Source organism: Mytilus californianus, unplaced genomic scaffold (genome assembly GCF_021869535.1).
Source record: "Mytilus californianus isolate M0D057914Y unplaced genomic scaffold, xbMytCali1.0.p SCAF_5, whole genome shotgun sequence".
In the NCBI taxonomy this organism is placed as follows: domain Eukaryota; kingdom Metazoa; phylum Mollusca; class Bivalvia; order Mytilida; family Mytilidae; genus Mytilus; species Mytilus californianus.
The window spans coordinates 24,912,204-24,937,838 of NW_026262701.1; the positions used below are offsets into that span (position 1 = coordinate 24,912,204).

The 25,635-nt window shown below is 31.9% G+C and overlaps 1 protein-coding gene across 1 annotated transcript; it reads right to left on the reverse strand.

Annotated features, from left to right (window-relative positions):
- Window positions 1–4,442: 4,442 nt before the first annotated feature.
- LOC127700977 (U6 snRNA phosphodiesterase 1-like) lies at window positions 4,443–25,258 on the reverse strand. Its single transcript, XM_052204731.1, has 7 exons — window positions 25,089–25,258; window positions 23,043–23,185; window positions 15,599–15,776; window positions 10,726–10,779; window positions 10,049–10,154; window positions 8,034–8,117; window positions 4,443–4,960 (listed from the first exon to the last, which is right to left on the reverse strand). Exons 1-7 carry the CDS (start codon window positions 25,208–25,210, stop codon window positions 4,847–4,849), a joined length of 801 nt encoding a protein of 266 aa, XP_052060691.1. The 5' UTR covers window positions 25,211–25,258; the 3' UTR covers window positions 4,443–4,846.
- Between the last annotated feature and the right edge of the window lie 377 nt (window positions 25,259–25,635).

The following is a 25,635-nucleotide window of genomic DNA, read 5'->3' on the forward strand; positions in this document are numbered from 1 at the left end:
AGGTTAAAGTTGTTCATACAGTCATCAATAACCGTTTTGTTTAATCGCCCAGTTGCAAGTTAAATGCATATCCATGCAGGTCAAGATCATGATAATGATATATGAATGTTGAAACTGTTTTGTTCTACATTGCGCTGGACTTTTCACTTGTTTGTACAAAATGCAACAGTCCGAGTAAAGACATTGTATAGCTTATTAGTGGGTGTGGCTTATTTGCTAAGAGTTTAATTCCATACGACGAACTGTACATAGCTGTTTGTTTTTAAGGGAACTTTTTTTATTATGGGTTGAACAAGGAACGTATATATTATTCCAAGGTTAAACGATCAGACTATTTATACAATATTGAAAACATAACATTTATGAAGCCATGGTTATAGTTTATTGAATACTTCGCATAATATCATTCATGATATCGACTAGCTTCAAGTTGTGTTGTGACAAGAAACAACTTTTCAAAAAGCTCCGTTTTACATGACAATCATATGGTTTAAATTGTTTATCTATATCCGACCGACACAAGCCAAAGAGAATAAATTATGCAGTGTCACTGTTGAATGATATACTGTTTTAGCAATTAATGCCATTACGTCAGCATGTATCAGGAAATTATTCTCAATCTCCAAAGATGATGTTTTTGCACATAAACTTTCTCGAAGTTCTTGGAAGCTTCCAGGGACTTATAGGCCCTCGTTCCTTCTTTATCAAACATTTCGTTTTGATTATTTGCAAGGTAAATTTCAAGTTTCCTTCAAATTTCTTTCCCAATTTTCTCCCTTAATTTTCAAACACTAGGTCTCGAAATTCTACACAATATTTTTTTTACTTTATTAAACATAAACATAAACAAAAAAACAGATGACACTCAACGACTTCACAGGTAAACGGGAAAGCGGCGGACATCCTTAACATCGAATATTGATTTGTACCAAATGACTTTGCCCCCAGTTCATCCAAATCTCGCATATTCTCGCATGAATTTTAATTAAACGCTTGGCCCACTCAGAATTCTAGGTCGCGAACAAGCTTTCCCTGAACTAGAGTATTGTCCATATAATTAATATTTCCAAGGGACATAATTCTTTAAAAATTAATGATGGGCTCTGATTTTCGAACTTGTCAGAGACATTGTTGATAAAACTTTTGATATAAATTTAAAATATATCTGACAAGAATTGTACACACGAGAGCACTATAAATACAATTTTCCATTTAATTAATATTTCCAAGGGGGCATAACTCTTTTTAACAAGCACTCTGTGAGTATTGCATGACAATACATAGTCCCCTACTGGTTAAATTTCTTTGTATTAGAACAAAATTCTAACTTGATCTATACTTGTCATGGTGTAAACTATATAACAAATATCAAGTCAATATCTTCAAGCATTGTGAAAAAAAGTGTTGAAAACTGATTATTTGAGTGAATTTTCTATGTCCAAGCAAGGATTTGTATAGTGTCACTATACAAATCCTTGGTCCAAGGAACATAACTCTGCACAGAATCATCAGACCAGAACAAAATTCAAACTTGAACTGTAACTTGTCATGATATAACTATATACCAATTATCAAATCAATATCTTCAAGAATGACAAAAAAAGTGCAGAAAACAGATTATTTTAGTAAATTTTCTAAGTCAAAGGACCATAACTCTGCACAAAATCATCAGACCGGAACAAAATTCCAACTTGATCTGTAACTTGTCATGATAAAACAATACACCAAATATCAAATCAATATCTTCAAGCATGAAGAAAAAAATGTGGATAGTGTCCACATGTGGACACAGATGATGCCCCAGCTTGCATACCATATAGTTATAAAGGGACATAACTGAAGAACGGTAAAAGTGATGCTACCCAAATTTGAACTTAATCTGAGTTTTGTGGTAATAAGCATTGTGTGTAAGTCTCATAACATTTGGTTGAGGCTAACTTAAGTAGAGAACAGAAACTTAAAATTCAGCAATTTTTCTATTTGTAAACACGCATAACTCTGGAACGGTTGTGTATAAGTTTTATAATATTTGGTTGAGACAAGCTAAAGTTAGAGAACGGAAATGAAAAATTCAGCAATTTTTATGTTTATAAAGGGAAACAACTCAAGAATGGTAAAAGTGTTGCCACCAAATTTCGTACTTAATCTGTATTATGTAGTAATAAGCATTGTGTATAAGTTTCATATCATTTGGTTGAGGCACTAAAGTTAGAAAATGGAAACAAAAAAATTGTACTTGATCTTAGTTTTGTGCTAATGAATATTGTGTATAGGTTTCATAATGTTTGGTTGGGGCAAACTTAAGTTACAGAATGGAAACTAAAAATTTTGCAATCTTTCGAGTTTTAATAATAAAGGGGCATAAATCAATAATGGTTAAAGTGACACTTACCAAATTCAACTTGATGTGTGTTTTATCAGTGGAGGTCAAAATTAAACATTGCATTGTATAAAGCATTGAATGTAGTTGATTCAATTATAATCATGAACAAAGGAAGATAACTCCAAATGTTAATAAAAATTACTTGATATTTAGAAGAAAATAAAAATTTTGCAATTTTTCCATTTATAAAGAGGCATAACTCTAGAACAGTAAAAGTGACGCCACCAAAATTCAAACTTGATCTGTGTTTTGTGGTAATAAGCATTGTGTATGAGTTTAATAACATTTGGTTGAGGCAAACTAAAGTTAGAGAACGGAAATGAAAAATTCAGAAATTTTTCCATTTGTAAAGGAGCATAACTCTAGAACGCTGAAAGTGATGCCACCAAAATTCAAACTTGATCTGTGTTTTGTGGTAATAAGCATTGTGTATAAGTTTCATAATATTTGGTTGAGGCAAACTAAAATAAGAGAATGGAAACGAAAAATTCAGCAATTTTTCCATTTGTAAAGGGGCATAACTCTAGAACGGTAAAAGTGACGCCACCAAAACTCAAACTTGATCTGTGTTTTGTAATAATAAGCATTGTGTATAAGTTTCATAACATTTGGTAGAGGCAAACTAAAGTTAGAGAATGGAAATGATAAATTCAGCAATTTTCCATTTGTAAAGGGGCATAACTCTAGAACGGTAAAAGAAACGCAACCAAAATTCAAACTTGATCTGTGTTTTGTGGTAATAAGCATTGTGTATAAGTTTCATAACATTTGGTTGAGGCAAACTAAAGTTAGAGAACGGAAACCAATTTTGGGACGTATGTACGTACGTACAGACGGACAAGGGTGAAACTTAATGCCCCCTCCGCTACGGCGGGGGCATAAAAGTGTGGAAAACTGATTTGCCGGACTGACAGATGGACAGACAGACAGACAGACAGATGGAGTGCAAACCTAAAGTTCCCTTTGACTTCGTCGGTAGGGGACTAAAAAAATTGATCAGCAATAATTTTAAAAGTTTTCCAAGACATTGCTGATATAAACCTTTGATATAAATTTCATAACAATCTGGCAAGAATTGTACACATGAGATTTACTATAATGCTATATTGAATTTCAGCACTGACTGAATGTGGATATCATTATTGATAAGGACCATACATTTGCACCACTATCAAATACTATTAATGTTTTGTTTTAAATTGTGAGTGGAAAAAAGAAGCTAAATGCATTCTTGACCTACCTTTAAAGAGGTTAAAATTGCTCTTTTTAGCCCACTGTTTCTTAGAGTATTCATTATGGCCTTCATTATGATGATTTTAATTTAATCTACATTCAACTGTTTACACATGTATCCATTTACAATTTACTGAAAGGGATTAATAGGAAAAACTGGACAGTCCAAAATCTACCCAAATCTTTGTTGGGTTACTGAAAAATCTGTGAAACTCCAGTATAGAGAACTTAATTTGCAGTTTAAAAACAACACTGACACAAGTATTGAATTTAATGTAGAAGGATTGGTGACTTCTGTTGCTAGCATAATACTTTCAGTATAAATGTGAGTGTATTATTTATATGATATTCTACTCAATCTGTCAAGAACAGAAAATCATAAAAATTCTACAATCACATTTATACTAAAAGAGGTATACTATCAACAGAAGTCACCAATTCATTGTTCTCAATGTTTTTCTTTTCTTTCCAACTGTCTATAATCAAATAGGTCTTCACTAGAACTTTCCACATTTTGTTTCTTTTCTAGTCATTAAATACAATGATATTTTTCTGGTTATCTTATATGGTAAAAAATCCTACCTGGCTCTGTTATTGGTTATTGTTTCACAAACATCAAAGCTTGTGTGTTTTAGTTTTCATTTCTTCAAATTACATATAGTCTGAGACTCTGTCTAATGAAACAGGTGTTTTTCATGTTGGACTTTAAGTTTGGGTTTTGTCAGATGTTTTAAGTAAAGTAAGCTTTCTGTATCCATTAGTTGCAATTTCAGTAAACATTTTGCAATTTTCATTTGAACATATCTAAATGTACAAATAAATTACATGAAGTTAAGTTATATTTATTATATTCATATCAAACTTAGGACCAATCTATTCTGTTTGTAGTGATAAGGTTTTCACATTTTAAAACCTATGATAGACATGAAAACATTGCAGTGTCAAATCAATCTCTCTCTGTGATGCAATATATCTGGTTATGTCCTTAATCCAATATAACTTGAAGACACCAGTGGAATGCAAATTTGACAAATTTTCCACTGCATTCTTGTTTATTTCCATAGATAACATGTCAAGCTAACACATTTTCTACTGCAATCCTGTTCTTCTATTACATATATATATATGCTATATAAATAATGTAAACTAGTCATCAGTGTAGCTTTAGAGTCCATATTGAAATATTTTCTTCCTTGATGTCTTTTCAAAGTCACTATAAGATGGTCTTAATCAAGTATCTGTTACATCAAAACTAAACACCTTATTCCCGGTCTTGCAGTTGACTTTTCTGGCATAGAAGTATTTAAGTTCAGGATTTTCATCACAAGTGGTATTCCATATTTTCTGTAGAAAAGTTAAAAAAAAAAAAAAAAATTCTGAAATAAACTTTGTAATAGATATATGTGTAGTCTCTTTGTGCATTATGTTGGCAATTATTCACTTTTTAAAAAAACATAGAAAATATTTCACACTGTAATAATAAAAAATATACCAGTTTTTAAAAAAGAAATTACTCCTTCCACAGTAACTGTAGGCCAATAGAATATACAAGAAAATAATTTGTGAATGTGTATAAAGAAAAGAAAAAGTCATGTGACCCACACCTTAAACATTGGAGGGACAAGAGTTTGAACACTAATTAAAGAAGGTTTTACATGGTATGACTAAATCATACTAAATTATATTTCTAGCTAAGAGTTTGAATCTGATGTAGAATGATTTCAGATTAGCAATTTTTTGTATAAATGACTGTAAGAAACTATGTATTTATTATTGATGATGCCAATTTGATCAAAAACAAATGCTTGGCTGATCACAAGGTCGACTAAACGACACTCTTTTTTAAACAGAAAGATTGAAAATATAATATCAAACAGAATGATAATAAGTTGTTCAGAAGATTTGCCAACACTTTAAGATTGATATGGCAATTAAATTCAGACATAGTTGTATTCATAGTTGTCCCTTTAGAAATGTTTCATTTTAAGCTATTCAAGGGCCTTTTATAGCTTTCCATGCGGTATGGGTTTTGCTATCATTGAATGGTCTGTAGGTGGGCTGTTGAAAGGGAAAATATCTTTCCCTATACAACATACCATCATTTTGCAGTGGCAGGCCAAATTTCCTATCCTTAATCCCAGTCGACCCTTTCCTTGAAGAACATCACTGTTGCATTGTTATTTTGTCCTCTTCCTGAATCTGCATGAAATATTTGCCACTTGATGTAAAGCAAACAACAATTATTCAATCAATCATCAATCAGCTAAGCATTGAAGACTGTATGATAACCTTTAGTTATTTACATACTTATTCTCTGCTCTATGGTGGATAGTTGTCTATGTGGAAATTATACCACATCACCTTATTTAAGTATTAATGAAAGAGTAGGTAAAACTATAAATAATTTCTTTCTTTTTTTTAGCATGAATTCATTTATTTTTTTGAGAATAAAAAGATATAGTCTATAGCAATAACCAAATTTTAAGAAACTACAGTCAATGAATTTCACTGCTTCAGTGTATGGTGGTAACATGCTGGACGAAAGAGAGGAAGGGTGTGTGTTTGATCCAAAACTGCGTCAATTCACACACTTGAATCTTGCTTTTACCATGAGCACATAGCATGTAGGAGAAAAGGCAAAGACTGGTTGGCCCAAGTCAGAATAATGTCTCTGTGTAAGGCGATATGTCTTCCTGCCAACTGTTAGCTTGTGAAAAATCTGGCTTAGTTGTTAGTTAAGGACTTTGCAGGGTTCATATTCTTATTACATTAACATGTTTTTGTTCAGATATGCATGTAGTATTTGCCATGACCAATATGGATAAACATGGAAATGAAGCTACATAGAAGAAACTGGAAATAAAACCAAAATAAACTGTTAACACAGAGATGTCTCGCCTTTTTGTACTTTTGATAATGCAAACTTTGAAATTAAAATAGCAATACTTTAATATGTAAGTTATGCAAATATTCAAAGTCAATGAACCATGACTGAAGGTACAGGGCTAAACAATCTCCATGGAAATGAGATGTGCCAATGCTAATACAACTGCAAACCAAATACCATTGACTTTTCATAAGTCTTTCCCCTAGCTTTAAACAAACCTAAACACAAACATTAACTTGTAAACTATGTAAAAGTTTCAAAGTCAATGAACCATAATTAGGGGATGGGGTTATATAATCTCCATGGAAATGAAACTTGCAAATGCTAATACATTTGCATACCAAATATCATTGACTTAACATTAGTGGTTCATCTTAAACTGACCTAATCACAGCTTATACATTTAAACTAAGCAAAAGTTTCAAAGTCAATAGACCATGACTGAGGGGTAAGGACCAAATATTCTCCATGGAAATGAGATATACCAATGCTTGTACAACTGCATACCAAATATCATTGATCTACCACTAATGGTTCCCCATAAACTGACCTAATCACAAACTAATACATGAAAACGAAGCAAAAGTTTCAAAGTCAATAGACCATGACTGAGGGGGCAGGGCCAAATAATCTCCATGGAAATGAGATATGCCAATGCTTGTACAACTGCATACCAAATATCATTGATCTACCACTAGTGGTTCCCCATAAACTGACCTAATCACAAACTAATACATGTAAACTAAGCAAAGTTTCAAAGTCAATAGACCTTGACTGAGGGGGCGGGGCCAAATAATCTCCATGGTAATGAGATGTGCCAATGCTAATACAACTGCATACCAAATATCATTGACCTACCACTTGTGGTTCACCATGAACTAGACCTAATCACAAACTAATACATTGTTGACGCCGCCGTTGCCGATGCCGGAAACAACATACCTATGTCTCGCTTTTTGACTCCGTCAAGGCGAGACAATAAATGGAGAATGTGTCAATGGGACACAGATGATACACAAGCTTGGCATAACTCAAGAACAGTAAAAGTGATGCAACCAAAATTCGAACTTGATCTGTGTTTTTTTGGTATTAAGCATTGTGTATAAGTTTCATAACATTTGATTGAGGCAAACTAATGAAGTTTGAATGGAAACTAATTTTGGAACGTACAGACAAGGGTAACACTTATCGCTTTCTCCACGACGGCGGGGGCATAAAAAGTCATTCAATAACTGAAGTGTATACATCTGATACAGACAGTCAGCATAAATTGGTACTCAATTATATAGGTAACTGTAAAAATAGGTTGAAATCAACAGCAGTTATTCTAAGTAGTACATGGACAATTATTGTTAGCTATATATAGCTCATGTCTTTTTTGGTGGGTAAATCTGTGTTGTTAGGTAACTGTCTCTACCAACATCATATACACATATTATTATTTTTGTCCTTCAGTTCCATGAATAATCCTAAGCTGCTATACAATAATTAACAGCTTTAGATGGAATGTTATTAAATATAAAATCACACCTCTAATTCTTCTGTCTTTTCTTTTGATATTTTGGAGATGACATCACCAACACACCAAGCCAAACTAATATGGAATGATGGGTTCTGAAAAAGAATAATTAATATTTAAATAAAGTAAATACAGAAATCAAATCAATGTTTTATTAATGCAGGAAAAATGACAGAATGAACATTGCAAAGATTAGAACTATCTTTAATTTTTTTACTAGTAATATTCTGCTACAACATTACTTATGTAATAATTTACCAGTTATACATAAATTGCCTTTATATAAATCTAAAACAAGACTACAAATACGGGCATAGAGAACAAGTTGTGAAATACACGCACCCTAAGAAGGGGCCAAAGGAACGTCATCTTCCAAAAAGGGAAAATTAACAATCTGGAACAAAAAATTGTCTCTGTTGTCGAAAAAATTGTATAGAGGTATCCTTGTGAAACTGAAATATCCAAATCTAGAAAAGGACAATCATTGCTGTCTATATTAGATTGAAAGTAAGTTCCTTTGGGTAACTTTCGGCAGTGAAAATAGATAATTCTTGATTATTAAAAGCAAACATATCATTTTAAAGGTAATGGTAAGCATTTTTAAATTTATCAATTAAATGTAATTCAATGGGATGTTTACTGAGTTTGGCCATAAACTGATTTATAGCAATACAGGAACAAGTCTGCTATCAAAGGGGTATAATTGGTGCCCATAGGATTACAGAAAATATGTGGATTAACTACAACTGTACAATGTAGATGTTGTCAAGGAGAAAATTTATCATCTCATCACAGTTCCAGTAAGTATATCTAAAATATTTCCCTTTTTCTTTACAGAAGAAGGCTTAATATGAGTAGGAGCAAATAAATCTGCAACCATATTTTTCAAAGGGCCATTTCATTAAATTAGATTGTGTAGCAGTGTAGTGTACAGAGCCTTAAAGAATAACAGCTGTCAACCAAATTGAACGGACCTTCAAAAGCATGTAATTTATCCAAAACATCTCACCTGGAAATTTAATATGAAAGCCATCTCTTTGCAGCTTAAATATCCCAACCAGACTTACCTTATAATATGTTTGTAGCTTAAATATCCTTACCAGGCTTACCTTATAATATGTTTGTACCTTAAATATCCTTACCAGACTTACCTTATAAATGTTTGTACCTTAAATATCCTTACCAGGCTTACCTTATAATATGTTTGTAGCTTAAATATCCTTACCAGGCTTACCTTATAAATGTTTGTACCTTAAATATCCTTACCAGACTTACCTTATAAATGTTTGTACCTTAAATATCCTTACCAGGCTTACCTTATAATATGTTTGTACCTTAAATATCCTTACCAGGCTTACCTTATAATATGTTTGTACCTTAAATATCCTTACCAGGCTTACCTTATAATATGTTTGTAGCTTAAATATCCTTACCAGGCTTACCTTATAATATGTTTGTACCTTAAATATCCTTACCAGACTTACCTTATAATATGTTTGTACCTTAAATATCCTTACCAGGCTTACCTTATAATATGTTTGTAGCTTAAATATCCTTACCAGGCTTACCTTATAATATGTTTGTACCTTAAATATCCTTACCAGGCTTACCTTATAATATGTTTGTACCTTAAATATCCTTACCAGGCTTACCTTATAAATGTTTGTACCTTAAATATCCTTACCAGGCTTACCTTATAAATGTTTGTACCTTAAATATCCTTACCAGGCTTACCTTATAATATGTTTGTACCTTAAATATCCTTACCAGGCTTACCTTATAATATGTTTGTACCTTAAATATCCTTACCAGGCTTACCTTATAAATGTTTGTACCTTAAATATCCTTACCAGGCTTACCTTATAAATGTTTGTAGCTTAAATATCCTTACCAGGCTTACCTTATAATATGTTTGTACCTTAAATATCCTTACCAGACTTACCTTATAATATGTTTGTACCTTAAATATCCTTACCAGACTTACCTTATAATATGTTTGTACCTTAAATATCCTTACCAGGCTTACCTTATAATATGTTTGTAGCTTGAACTCTTTGAAACATGTGTCAACCACCTGTACATATCTTGATAATGTCTTTGTTATGGAGGCCACTTCTAATGCAAGAAATGATCTAGCAAAGTGAAAAAAGACAAATTAGTTTAATTAACTCTTTTGTCAGTCATCAAATTACCTTTAAAGATTTACTGACTCCCTCTCCTTTTTCAATTATTTTTTCATAAATGCTATAAATTGATTTACCAGAATTGGAATTGCAGTCTTACTTTAAATATTGTTTTTGTAATATATCATAACCACATTTACTGAATGTCTTTAGAATTACAACCCTGACTATTCTTCATTTTACAATTTCCATCAAATTTTAAGATTTTACTAAAATTATCATATTATCATTTGACAATCTTCAAATACAATATTTCTATTTTTGAAATTATCAATGGCAGATTGAATATTGAAATAAAAAACTTTCTTAAAATGTAGGTACAAAATGTATTCATATTTTTTTATGAACATCAGATAAACACTAGTACCTAGTGTCAATAAATCTCAAATTTGTTCTTTTGAAGAAAAACATTTAATCTAAAATTCTCTTACAATACCTACATTTCAGTTCTCTTTTTGTAATTGTATTTGACATATTTTCATTACAAAGCAGAGCTCAGGTGAACATGCAACTGCCTTACCTTGTTTTTTCATCATTTACATAAAATTTAAGCTTTGTCATTTCACATGGAAAACTGAAACAAATAAACAAAATTTTTTTTTTACATGAATGCATTTATTTTCCTGTTTGAAATTATTAAACATTACATTCACTATGAAATGTATATAACCCCACCAAATTCTTTATGTGCCTGTTCCAAGGCAGGAACTGGGAAGGGGTTGTCATTGGTTACTGTCTGTCATACTTTTCCTGTTTGCTCCTGGAGCCTTTTATATAGCTTACTATAGGTATGAGTTTAGTATATTGTTGAAGACTTAGCAGTGACCTGTGATTCGTCACATCTTTGTCCTTTGAACTTTATTGGATAGTTGTCTCATTGGCAATCATACCACATCACCTTATTTTGATGTAATTTTTTGTACAACCAAATCAATGACATCCTTTCATTCTTTATTGCAAAAAAATTCAATGCTGTAACTGATTGCAACGACCAGACATAGATTTGGATATAAAACATCGATGAATAGAACTGTGGTATCGGACTTGAGACAAGTATAAAGTAATAGATAAAAATGTCTTTGATGTAACTTTCTTATGGATGATCTAATACAAAATACTTTATTATCTTTTCCCTTGCAATCAATCCAACTTCTGTACAAACAACAGGAGAACACATAAATCTTTGCTCTATCTATATAGTATAATACAAATAATTTGTTTGCTTTATTCGTAAAGTATACAAATATCTACTACTGGTACCCTGCATCTATTTTGAGGTATAAATTATAAAATTAAAACAAGAGTGCACACACTGAAATGTCTCGCCTGCTTTACTGATCATGACTGAATTCATGCTGAAAATCTTTAAGACAAATTTAAATTACAAATATTACATTAAATTAACATTATAAATGACCCATATAAATGAAGTCAAGGTCAGATGAACCCTGTAATACAGTATAAGTTTAAACCTTTTAGTATTAGATTAAACCTTTAAACCATTAAATTGGGTCAAGGTCAGATGAACCTGCAAGACAGACATATACACCATAAAATTATTCCATACACCAAATATAGTTGATCTATTGCTTACAATACGTGAGAAACAAATCTTACCATCATTGTGAAAATTTAACATTGACCTAGGCTTTAAACCATGAAAATTAACTCAAGGTCAGATGTAATAAGCCAGATGGGCATGTACACCATACAATCGTTCCATACACTACATTTACATTCGTTTTTTAACCAATTTCTTATAGTATCTGAGAAACAGAAAAACATAAAAACTTAACATTGATCAATGATTAACATGAAATGAGCTGGAAGTCAGGTGGACCCTGTCTGGCCAACATGTAGTTCTGCCAAGAAACTCATGACAAAAATTCATAATAAGTGAGAAATCCACATGACAAAAAAACTACAAATTTTCTAAGCAGTCGCTGAACAAAGAAAATGAGGTCAAGGACAATGGACATATGACAAATGGAAACTTAATAACATAAGGCATCTGTATACAAGGTTTGAAGCATCCAGGTCTTCTTCCCTCTGAAATACAAAATCTTTAAACAAACAGTTTATGCTGCAGTTGCCGCTGGATTATAATCCCCATGTCTTGCAATCTGTAACAGGTGAGAGAATGTTTATGTGTCACACATCATTATGGGTGTTCTCAGTGGTCCTCATGTAAGTTATGTCACTTTCTATATAATTGAAGGTTAACAGTTGAGAATTGAAAAATAACTTGAAATTCAAATGTCAATGTAAATTGCAATATAATAGATTATTTACATTGTTTCAAAATATAAAATTTACTTGTAATCGCAACGTAACAAAAGAAAAGCTCAGTGAGCCAAGCCTTCTACTAGTTTCTAAAGCACATACAAATATATTTTTCCATAGTGTACATATATAGATTGTATAATAATCATTATGGTACAGAATGAAGTTTACAATAATACGACAAAACAAAAGGTACCACCATCAATTAATTTATTTTATTAACCAGTTTAGTGCATTATGTATGCAACCGCTCCTTTACTAATAAAAGAAAACTGGTCCATTACAGACTAACAGGGCATTAATACAGGGCCATTATGAAATAAAATGCTTCGCTGAGCGCAGCTGGATACGACCGCAGAGGACAAACCCTGAACAGTTGGGGTGAAAATGGACACAATATTCACGCTTGATACAGGTCTGAATGTGGATTGTAATTAGATATTTGACACATAATAGGTTTCTGACACCGAATAACTGTAGTCAAAGAACTTAGTATTGGTTTATATTCAATTTTTTGCTTTTGAGCAATACACTATGCTGTTGCGTATTGACCCCCCACCCCCCCCCCCCCCCCCACCCCCCCCCCAAAAAAAAAAATTACCCCCCCCCTTTTTTTTTGCTTTTGTGAAATACACTATGCTGTTGCATATTTTTTTACCCCCCCCCCCCCCCACCCAACATTGTACAATTTTGTTTTTGGATTACCTCCCTTACACTGCTTTTAAATTGTCCATTAACCAGGAAACCCTTGTTTTTCCCCTTTTTTGCCCCTAATTCCTAAACAGTTTGAGCTATAACCCTCCAAAGCCAATCCTAACCATCCCTTTGTGATATGGAAACTTGTGGTATAATTTCAGAGAGATCCATACACCTAAACACAAGTTATTGTCTGGAAGTTACAAGAATGCTTATTTTTGGCCCCTAATTCCTTAACTATTGGTACCATAACCCCCAAAATCATTCCCAACCTTCCTTTTGTGGTATTGAACCTTATGGTAAAATTTCACAGAGATCCATTCATTAAAATAAAGTTATTGTGCGAAAACTAATGTGTCTTCAGACGACGACGCCAACGTCATACCAATATACGATGGTCGTATAAAAACAAGTCCATTAATAATCAGGGCTATTATTGATTTTCAGTTGTTATCAATTCAAACAGAAATTGAAAATTCCCATGAATCATGACTTATCTTATTCCACCCAGTTGTCAAGTTAATAATTACATAATACATTCCATGATGTGTATCAATTTATCAAATTTTGAGTTTTAAAATCCAGAATGATATCTTATATTTTGTATGCCATAAATTGCTTTGAATAGGACAACATTACAATAAAACAATATTTACATTTACATGTTATTCCATCACATCACTTTTAAAGTTTCTTTTTAATATTGCATTTGGTATAAATATATAAATATATACAATTTCTCCACACAAAAAACTGATTTGGCTTGGTTAAATATTACTCGGTTAATAAAATTGTTAAGAAATAGGTGTTTTCAAATTGACCCTGTTATTTGTCCTTGGTGAGTACCGTAATAATGGTCTCGGAGGCTGTAATGTCCCTAGGCATTCCTCCTGCCATTACGGGCATCCTTGACCATTATAACAGACCTTGGACTGTTGGACATATAACAGCTAGGGCCATTATGAAAACACCCATTAATTAATACTATATTCCTATTTATATATATTTGTTTAATTTGATACATTGTACACAAACATGTGACCATATGCAAAGAAATATCAATACATCTGTTAACTTATTTTTGGGTTGAAAAAATACCTATTCAAAGTCTGTAACTTATCAAAATTAAAGAACCTTAGTGAGCGCGCTCACATACCCCACGTCCCCACATTGTCATTGGAGAAATAAAATATGTGTAAGAAAAAAAAATTGTATAAGAAAAAAAAAAATCATAATTTCCTGTCAATATGCACATCTACATAGTATGTCCTTATTATCTAAAAATGTTTCATGAAATTCTGTTGTGTGGTATCAGAGGAGTTGCGATGACAAACTGTTGAAGTAGTACATTGAAGCAAATAAGTTCAAAGGGGCGTAACTCCTAGAAAAAAAATTGAACCGTAATTTCCTGTCGATATGCACATCTACATAGTATGTCCTTATTATCTAAAAAGGTTTCATGAAATTCTGTTGTGTGGTATCAGAGGAGTTGCGATGACAAACTGTTGCAGTAGTACAATAAAGCAAATAAGTTCAAAGGGGTGTAACTCCTAGAAAAAAAATTGAACCATAATTTCCTGTCGATATGCACATCTACATAGTATGTCCTTATTATCTAAAAAGGTTTCATGAAATTCTGTTGTGTGGTATCAGAGGAGTTGCGATGACAAACTGTTGCAGTAGTACATTGAAGCAAATAAGTTCAAAGGGGCGTAACTCCTAGAAAAAAAATTGAACCGTAATTTCCTGTCGATATGCACATCTACATAGTATGTCCTTATTATCTAAAAAGGTTTCATGAAATTCTGTTGTGTGGTATCAGAGGAGTTGCGATGACAAACTGTTGCAGTAGTACAATAAAGCAAATAAGTTCAAAGGGGTGTAACTCCTAGAAAAAAAATTGAACCATAATTTCCTGTCGATATGCACATCTACATAGTATGTCCTTATTATCTAAAAAGGTTTCATGAAATTCTGTTGTGTGGTATCAGAGGAGTTGCGATGACAAACTGTTGCAGTAGTACATTGAAGCAAATAAGTTCAAAGGGGCGTAACTCCTAGAAAAAAAATTGAACTGTAATTTCCTGTCGATATGCACATCTACATAGTATGTCCTTATTATCTAAAAAGGTTTCATGAAATTCTGTTGTGTGGTTTGAGAGGAGTTGCGATGACAAGAAACAGGACTGACGGACTGACGGACAGACGGACGGATGGACGGGTCAAAAACATTATACCCTCCGCAACTCGTTGCGTGGGGTATAAATAGGGTTGATATAAGAACCCTACAAAACAGACCAAAATTCATCTTTTGTTTCGTATTTGAATGTTCCAAAATCAATCAAAGTTTTAAACATGTACATGTATACGTGCACTTGCATAAGGTCTATTTCCGATGCAGCTCATGTATTTACCTAGACAAGGAAGTAATTTTTGACTGTAGAGAGTCTACCAGTGACTGTATCCAATGATGTCTGATAGTGACTGTTCTTGATAGACTCATATGGAATTCATCCATCATGTTAAATTCTAAAGGTCTAAGGCAAAGAAGTAGTTCTTCAACCATATCTGTTAAGTGGTTGTCAGCTTCATCTGTAAAAAAAATAGTCTAATACAATACTGATAAGGTATTAGGTTATTATTTGTGAAAAACTTCAATGAAAAGTGACACATAAACATTTGTCAACAGACAACCAAGTCTTAACCTAAGAGCTTCCATTTACAATGTATCAGACTTATTAAGTTTGAGTCGTTTATCATGCCAAACTTTGTACTAAAAGTGTATGAAAAGGAACCATGTGAGAACTGTGGTGAACTTAACCATAAAACATCCTTCTGTAGATTTAATATGAAAATTAAATGCTTCAAGTGTAATAGGTATGGCCACAAATTAAAATTTTGTACTGCTTGAAAAAATGGCAAAGAAGAAAATGCCAATTTTACATCTGTTTCAAACAAATTTGATGTATTTACTTTAGCAATTATTGTTTGTATATATTATCTAATCAACTTAGAAAACCATGCATTGACAGGGAAACAAATAGACTTTAGTGATAAGATTTTTAATTCTTATGGTTTTAGTAAATCCAAAGGTATAAGGATTTGTTCTCATAAGGTTAATAGGATTGAAAGTAAATTTGAAGAAATTAAACATAACCTTATGTTTTCTGATAACCAACCTGATGTATTGGGATTGTGTGAAACATTTTTAACAAAACACACTACTGATAATGAATTACAAGTACCTGGTTATGTATTTGAAAGAAAGGACAGAACATCACAAGGTGGGGGTGGTCTGATTCTTTATTTTTCTGAAATAATTAAATTTTTAAGAAAAAACAACATCGAAATAGGGGGTATTGAAACAATGACCCTAAAACTTTATGGAAATGTCTTCACAGTCTGAACCCAAAAGTTAAAAAATACACCATATGAGTTAGCCACAGAAGATAACAATACAACTAAAAGTAAAAAATCAATAGCAGAAACTTTTAATAACTTTTTCACTTCCTGTGCTGAAAAATTAAGAGAACAAGGAAGTTATACACCTGTAAACAAAGCAGATTTCAGTAATCTTGATAAATTTGTTAAATAAATAACATAAACATGATAAATTTTCTATACCACCAGTGATCATGAATGAGCTATTTAATGAGTTAACAAAACTTGATATAAACAAAGCATCTGGTATGGATAATATTGGACCAAAAATCCTAAGATTAAGTGCCCCTTTTATTGCATCACCTCTCACATACATATTTAACCGAATGATAGATACTGGCATATATCCTTCTTTACTGAAGAATGCTAAGGTAACACCAGTTTTCAAGGATGGTGACAAGCTTTTAGCAACAAATTACAGACCTATATCTGTTCTTTCAACTTTATCAAAATTAATAGAAAGACATGTTTCTAATAATATGTACAAATACTTGTCTAAACTTAAACTTTTACACCCTACACAATCTGGTTTCAGGTCGCAGCATTCTTGTCAAACTGCACTTATTAATATCATTGACAAATGGTTGCAAGAAATGAATGATGGTAATCTAAACCTAGAAATTTTATTAGATTTTAAAAAAGCTTTTGATTTGGTAGATCATGACATTCTTTGTTTAAAGCTTGAAATTTATGGATTTAGTGAGGCTACTGTTAGTTTTTTCAAGTCATACCTGAATAACAGAAAACAGCAGGTAAACATTTGTAATGTTTATTCTGAACAACAACATGTAAAATTTGGTGTCCCCCAAGGTTCTATACTTGGTCCTCTATTGTTTGTGCTATTTATAAACGACCTTCCCTTATGCATTGAAAATTGTGAAACAGACCTATATGCTGATGACACCACTCTTCATAAATCAGGGAAAAACATAGAAAATATACATGATGATGTTCAAGAAGATTTATACAGGGTTGAAGAGTGGTGCAAAATGAATAACATGTTCATTAATGCAAATAAAACAAAATGTTTGGTTACTGGAACAAAGCAGAGACTATCAATTCAGACTTATCAACCAAACTTGATAATAAATTCAAAAGTATTACAAAATTCTTCTTGTGAAAAATTATTAGGTGTTAAAATTGACAGCACACTTAACTGGAGAAATCAAATTGACCAAGTTTGTGCTAATATATCATCCCGAATATACCTTCTTTCTAAAATAAAGAAATTTTTAGATATAAATGCACGGAAAACATATTACAATGGGTATATTCTGCCCCTAATTGACTACTGCTGTATTATTTGGGGTGAATGTAAAAATGAAGGGATAACAAGGATTTTAAAACTCCAAAAAAGGGCAGCAAGATTAATTCTAGATGCAGATTCTTTATCCCCCTCAGCCCCCTTATTTAAAAAACTTGGGTGGATGACAGTTGACAATAGAATCAAATACCACAAATATTTACTTCTATATAAATGTATGCGTATGGAAGCACCAATGTACCTAGTTCAAAAGTTTAAACTGAAATCAGATAATAATCCTTACTCCTTGAGAGGTGTCACTCAAGGTAATCTGATAGTTCCTAAGCCAAAAGCTGAGCTATTTAAGAAATCTTTTTTTTATTCTGGATCAGTGTTATGGAATGGACTACCACACAAAATGCGTAAAGCTCAAAACACTTATACTTTTAAACAAAGTATCAAGACGTACTTAACACAGTCCTGATAAGATTATGTTTTCTACAATGTATTTGTATATTTTTTGTTTTTTTATTTTTATTTGATTTTTTGACTACATGTACATCTTGAACAGCTTTATATCTTATCATGTTAACAATATTACATTGAACTACTTGACTGTAAATTAACTATGTGTAAATATCTGTTTTTGATTGTATTGTAATTTGTATGTGAGGGCCTCAGGGAAGATTAGTTTATTGTAACTAACTGAGTTTACCCTCTTTAAATAAAGAATTTATTATTATTATTATTATTATATTTACCTACTGCAAATATTGTAAAATAACTTTTCTTCATGTGCTTTTATAGAAATGAAATTACATTCAAATTTTTATTCTGCAGTCATCAGCAGATTAAGTGTGTGGTACAAAATGTAGGATTGCCCCAGCTTTACAGTGATCACTTTGACAAAACAAATTTTGTTTTGTTTTAAAGAAATATTTATTTGAATATGTAAAACCCCTTTAAGATAAATATGATCTTGACTTTGCATTATAACCATATCAAGGAATGGAATATAACCTTTTGCGATTTTTCATATCTCAACTTTCATTCTTTTTTTGAATTAAAGATGAAGTTTTTTTTATTTTCGTGAATTATCTCTCTTTTGTTGTAAAAAACATGAACATATTAAACATATATATACATAGTTATTTCACTTTACCAATCAAGGATAAAAATATTCATTTACAAAAGCCCCAAATCCAACTGAAAGTGAATGAATAAAGAGCTGTGCCATGAGGGCATGATACGCCCATCGCTTTTTCAACCAATAAAGTTCCACAACTCCTCAATGTCATATCAGTAATTAATAAAAAAAAAACTAAAGGGAGCTTATTCTTATAGATATAAACCAGTCACCAAAGTTCATGAAAACTGCTTAAAGCATTTTTGAGTTATTGTCTGAAAATTGAAAAATCCCCCTTTTTTCATAAATAAGTAAAACAAGAGTGCACACTGAAATGTCTCACCTGCTTTACTGACCATTGATTTTATGTTGGTAGTCCTAAATATAAAGTTTTACTACAAGTATCACATAAACTTAAGATGATCAAAGAAAATGAGGTCAAGGTCAGATAAACCAAGCCAGACAGACATGTACACCTTATAATCATTCCATGGATAAAATATAGTTGACCTATTGCATATAGTGTCTAAGAAACAAACTTAACCAGAAAAACAACATTGACCAATGAACCATGAAAATGAGGTCAAGGTCAGATGATACCTGCCAGACAGACATATACACCTTACAATAATTCCACCAAATACAGTTGACCTATTGTTTATAGTTTAAGAAAAACAGACCAAAACACAAAACTTTACATCGAGCAATGAACCATGAAAATGAGGTCAAGGTCAAATAAAACCTGCCAGACTGACACATACATTGTAAAATATTTCCATACACCAAATATAGTTGACCTGTTGCTTACAGTATTATAGTATTTGGCATTAAAATTAGAAAGATCTTATTTAGGGAATATGTGTACTAAGTTTCAAGTTGACTGGACTTCAACTTCATCAAAAACTACCTTGACCAAAAACTTTAACCTGCCCACTCGCACTATCATTTTCTATGTTCAGTGGACCGTGAAATTGGGATCAAACTCTAATTTGGCATTAAAATTAGAAAGATCATATCATAGGGAACATGTGTACTAAGTTTCAAGTTGATTGGACTTCGACTTCATCAAAAATCACCTTGACAAAAAACTTTAACCTGAAGTGGGACAGACGGATGGACGAACAAACAGACCAAAAAACATAATGCCCCTAAAAACAGACAAAAACACAAAAACTTAATTTTAACCACTGAATCATGAAAATGAGGTCGAGGTCAGATGACACCTGCCAGTTGGACATGTACACCTTGCAATCATTCCATACACCAAATATAGTAGACCTATTGCCTACAGTATCTGAGATATGGACTAGACAAAGAAAACTTAACCTTGTTCACTGATCCATGAAATGCGGTCGAGGTCAAGTGAAAACTGTCTGACAGGCATGACGACCTTACAAGGTATACACATACCAGACCTGGGGTAATTAAAAATGTAATTGTTATAAGCTGTAATTAATTACAATTTTGAAAGTAATTCAATGTAATGTGTAACTGAGCATATTTTCAATTACAAGTAATTGAAAGTAATGAATACAATTACATTGCCTATTTGCCATGTAATTATGAATTACTTTTCAATTACTTTGAATTACATTGAAATAATTGCATGGAAATTTTAAACTTTTTTGGCTTTTCTGATGTAACTGGTAAATTTTATTTTTTCCTACATTTAGTATGCACTTAGGTACTTTGAATTTTTTTTATATTTTTTAAACATTTTAAAATCATGATGAAAAAAATATAACACTCCTTGATATTTCATTAATCATCATAGCATGTATAATTATTAATAATCTTCATTTTTATTTAATTCATTCATTTTTTCACGTTTACATTAAAAATGTAAAAATTAAAAACAATGCCAATTTGGTTCATGCAATTTGTAAATATGTTGTTTTAAGTCTAGGTTAGTCTATGAAAAGGTATATACTATGAAATTTAGAGCGAGGGGCTTGCAATTTGATTGGACGAGAAGTTGTAAGTATGAGCTAAATGATACAATGAAATCTTACCCTTGTGGTGATTCATGCTTAGTTACTTAGTACACGGAAAAAGTATGTACTTTGAAAATTGGAAGGCAAATTTAAGCAAATTGATTGGATGAGAAGTTGTAAGTATGTGCTAACAATTAGCAATAATCTTAGCCTCAGGTTATTCCTTTCACTTAACTAATTATTAAGTACAAGTTTGTCCCTTGATTAAAATGCCAAAGGCAATGTTTTTTTAAACCATCATATTTATATGTTAAAATCTGTACAGATAGATATCATTTAAACACTTTCTACAAAAATTTCAAATACAGCAGTCAAAACATACAAGAAGGGAGCCCAATGTACTTGCCAAAAGACAAGTCTGGAAAATGCTACCATTACTCTTCTGTAATTAATACAAGCTTTAAAGTTACTTCAAATTTCACATGAGGTACATAAGAAAACCTTTAAAATCTAGATTAACATGTTTAGTAGAAACGTGAAATTTTAAGAAAAATTTTTTAAGAATAGAAAATATATTAATTTGGATCTATATAACACAAATCTTGTTGGAATGTTTTCACTGTTGAAAAGTGCACATATATATATATGTGTATATCTGCCTATGTGTAGGGACAACTGTAAATTATACCTTTTCCATCGGATTTCTTTTGATTAAGAAATACCAGGCGTTAGAATATTTATAAAGTGCCTAGAAAATCAAGGCATTGATAGGTTGAAAATCAATACATTAGGTTGATTTTCTAGGCACTTTATATATATATATAAAAGTTTCATTATATTCTAGCCTGTTGTCATTTTTATTATTTTATTCTAAATGATATATGTAGCTCTTACATATCTTTGGATAAAAGGAATTGAAATGTAATTAATTACATTGGCAATGTAATTGTAATGTAATTAATTACATTTGAAAATCAATGTAATTGAAATGTAATTAATTACTTTGGCATGTAATTGACCCCACGTCTGACACATACCAAATATAGTTATCCTATTACTCATAATAAGAGAGAAATTAACATTACAAAAAATCTTAACTTTTTTTTTCAAGTAGTCACTGAACCATGAAAATGAGGTCAAGGACAATGGACATATGACAGACAGAAACTTCATCACCTAAGGCATCTATATACAAAGTATGAAGAAGCCAGGTCTTCTAACTTCTGAAATAACAAGCTTTTAAGAAGTTAGTTAACGCCGCAACGGCTGTCTGATCACTATCCCTATGTCTCGCTTTCTGCGACAACAGTCGCAGGCTCGACAATAAAAACCAATAACTCGGAAACGTAAAATCTAAAATTTATAAAAATTGAAAGGGAGCTTACATCAATAAATATAAACAATTCACCAAAGTTTAATGAAAATTGGTTAAAGCATTTTTGAGTTATTGTCCCAAAACTAGAAAATCCCCCCTTCTTTTATGAATAAAATTTAATAACTTGGAAACGTAAAATCTAAATTTATATAAATCGAAAGAGAGCTTACGTCAATAAATATAAACAATTCACCAAAGTTTCATGAAAATTGGTTAAAGCATTTTTGAGTTATTGTCCCAAAACCAGAAAATCCACCCTTCTTTTATGAATAAAATTTAATAACTCGGAAACGTAAAATCTAAAATTTATATAAATTGAAAGGGAGCTTACATCAATAAATATAAACAATTCACCAAAGTTTCATGAAAATTGTTTGAAGCATTTTTGAGTTATTGTTCCAAAACTAGAAAATCCCCCCTTCTTTTATGAATAAAATTTAATAACTTGGAAAACGTAAAATCTAAAATTCATATAAATTGAAAGGGAGCTTACGTCAATAGATATAGACAATTCACCAAAGTTTCATGAAAATTGGTTTAAGTGTTTTTGAGTTATTGTCCGACATATGGAAGGACAGACGGACGGACAGATGGACAACGTTATACCATAAAACGTCCCAAAAAAGGGCATATAAAAATGGTTGTCGAATCAACATTGCTAAAAGATACACCAAATTTCTAATGTAAGGGAGAACAAAAACCACTATGACAACAAACATTTATATAAACAATGACTTACAAGGGATAAACACAAGCGTTGCCCAGTTTCCTATTTCATGAGAAAATGTTCGAATTCTTCCTCCATGTTTACTTGAATCATCTTCATGTTGCTCTTCTTTATCAAATAATTTAACAATGGAATCTGGTAATGGAAGCTGTGGCCTGTATATATAAAACATAGAGTAAGGGTATTAAATTTATCTACATTAAGTGTGATTATACAATCATACTGTGAAATATATGTTGAAGAAGGATCCATTAATGAACTGATAATATGTTCATGATGTAAGCATACAGTTCTAACATGGTTGATTTAAGAACCAACCAGAAAATCGCTCCAGACACAGAATCCCATAAGGGATTATACGTTATTGAAGAAGATTCCTAGTTTCATTTGGGAATTTTTTGGTTAGGGTTAGGTTTAGGGTAAGGGTAAGTTTACTTTCACTCTTAAAGGGCATGATGAGTTTGGACACCTGAAATAAAAGAAGGCCAGTTAAAAAGGTAGGTAAAATTTTCAATTAGAAAATATGCAAACATATCTCATGTTGGTTAAAAGCCCAGAAGAGCTTATGCTATGTCTTTGTTTTGTAAACCATGGCGACTCTTAATAAAGCCAGAGACATATAATATATGTCCACCTAATCTAAGACTAATATATAAAGTTAGTGTAATCATGGAAGTAATATTTAAAAGGAATAACAACGACTAATTAGCATGTTTTAACAGCCTGCAGAGCTCTGTACTAAAGTCATATGATTTTATCCAATTATAGTCTCAGCGGCAAGACCCCTTTGGTTACTATCTGTGATACCGCGGTTGTAAAAAGGCATCTGGAATTTCTTATCAGTCACGTGATTTTATCGAGTCCGGTAATTATAAAGCACCTGTGTGAAATCCGAGGTTTATTAATAAGAAGGTGGCGCTGTATCATATAAAACCTCTACCTTCAGAAAGAAGTCGTATGATGTAAAAAACTTGAAAAACGGACGAGAATTGTTCAACCTACAACAGTTTAGCATGGAAAATTGTATTTAATTTAGCATATTTTTGCTTTTTACCGTTTGTTTTAAACTGTTCTAAAAGTATTTTCCGGTTAAAAGCGGATCCCGAGTAAAACAGTTAAATACCGATGAATCGATCAGGTTTCACATGATGTTTAACAAAATAATGTAGACAAATCTAGACATAGATTTTTTTACTGTTGAAATGTGCAAAGTTTATCGAGAAGTATTCTAAATTTATGTATATGTCATTAATGTGATTGATTACATTATTAAAGCTGGACAGCTAAGATAGGGATAATATGTTCGTAAACATATATTTTTTTTAAAAAGTGTTTATTTTGGAATACTTGTATTAATATAACAAGCTACTGCAAAAATTAAAACAAACCGACAAAATGAGCTTGACGCTATCTGTCTTACGGCAAATTCATTTTTACACGAATTAGTTTATGTATCAAGAACTATAGATTAAAGGATAGAACCGTTTAGAATTGTGAATATTTTAATTGACTAATACACGAAAGACTTAGATTATTCGTATTTAATAAAAGGGGGTCCAAACGTATTGTTTGTACAATCATCTTCTTAACTTACGGAAATGGCTTTTTAACTGTCTGTAAATATTAAAATTGAAAATAACCCAGCCTTCTTCTCCAATTCCATATGTGATAGCTGTCGGTACTGTTAAGATCGAACTAACCAGAAATAGGAAAATTGGACTAAAATAAAAATTGAACGAATGACTATATTCGGAAGTGTACATCAACGGAATGTAACGAATGGACTATTCTGGTTATTTCGCACGTATATATGACAAAAACTTGTCTGTTCGTAGTTTTCCGTGAACACGAAAATGACCGAAAAGTGTCAGTGATTTGATCGATCACATGCGGAGAATCTACTTCCATGCCAGATATTGAATCAATTAACGAGTTATCGAAAGATTGGCGGTAACGCAGATGAAACCTTTGAAGTGACGACCTTGTTATTCCTTTTAAATATTACTTCCATGGTGTAATAGTCCAAGCTCTGATATTATTTATTTTTCTGGTTCTCACCTTTTGGGAGCGGGATTCTTATCAGTCTTTTCAGATAATTTCATTTTCTTGGGACAAGCAACTTGCTCTGATTCTGAATCAACATCACTTTCACTGTCTGAATATTCTACTAATAGTGACATTCTAAAATGTTGGCAAGACGTGAGTGAGATTGAATGGGGATACGTCAGGACGGGGACAGAATCGGCTTTATATTATCCCATGAATTGCAGATCTTTTCGTAATGTGAATTTCCTCCATATATTTATGGAACACTCTGGGATAATTATATCTTCTTCTTCCGTTAATTAATGAAGGATAATTTATCCATCCCATTGGTGCTGTGTCATCTGAGTGCAGGAGTGCTTTACATTGTGTATTTCAATTCAATTCAATTCAATTCAATTCAATTCAATATTTATTGGAAAGAGCACATATTGAGGCGTGATCCGAATACCATCTTCGCTAGCCATATAGATGCATGTAACAGCAAGTCATAAGTAAATTCTATAGATACCATAACATTCTAAGTATTATTCTATGAATACCATTACATTCTAAACTCATA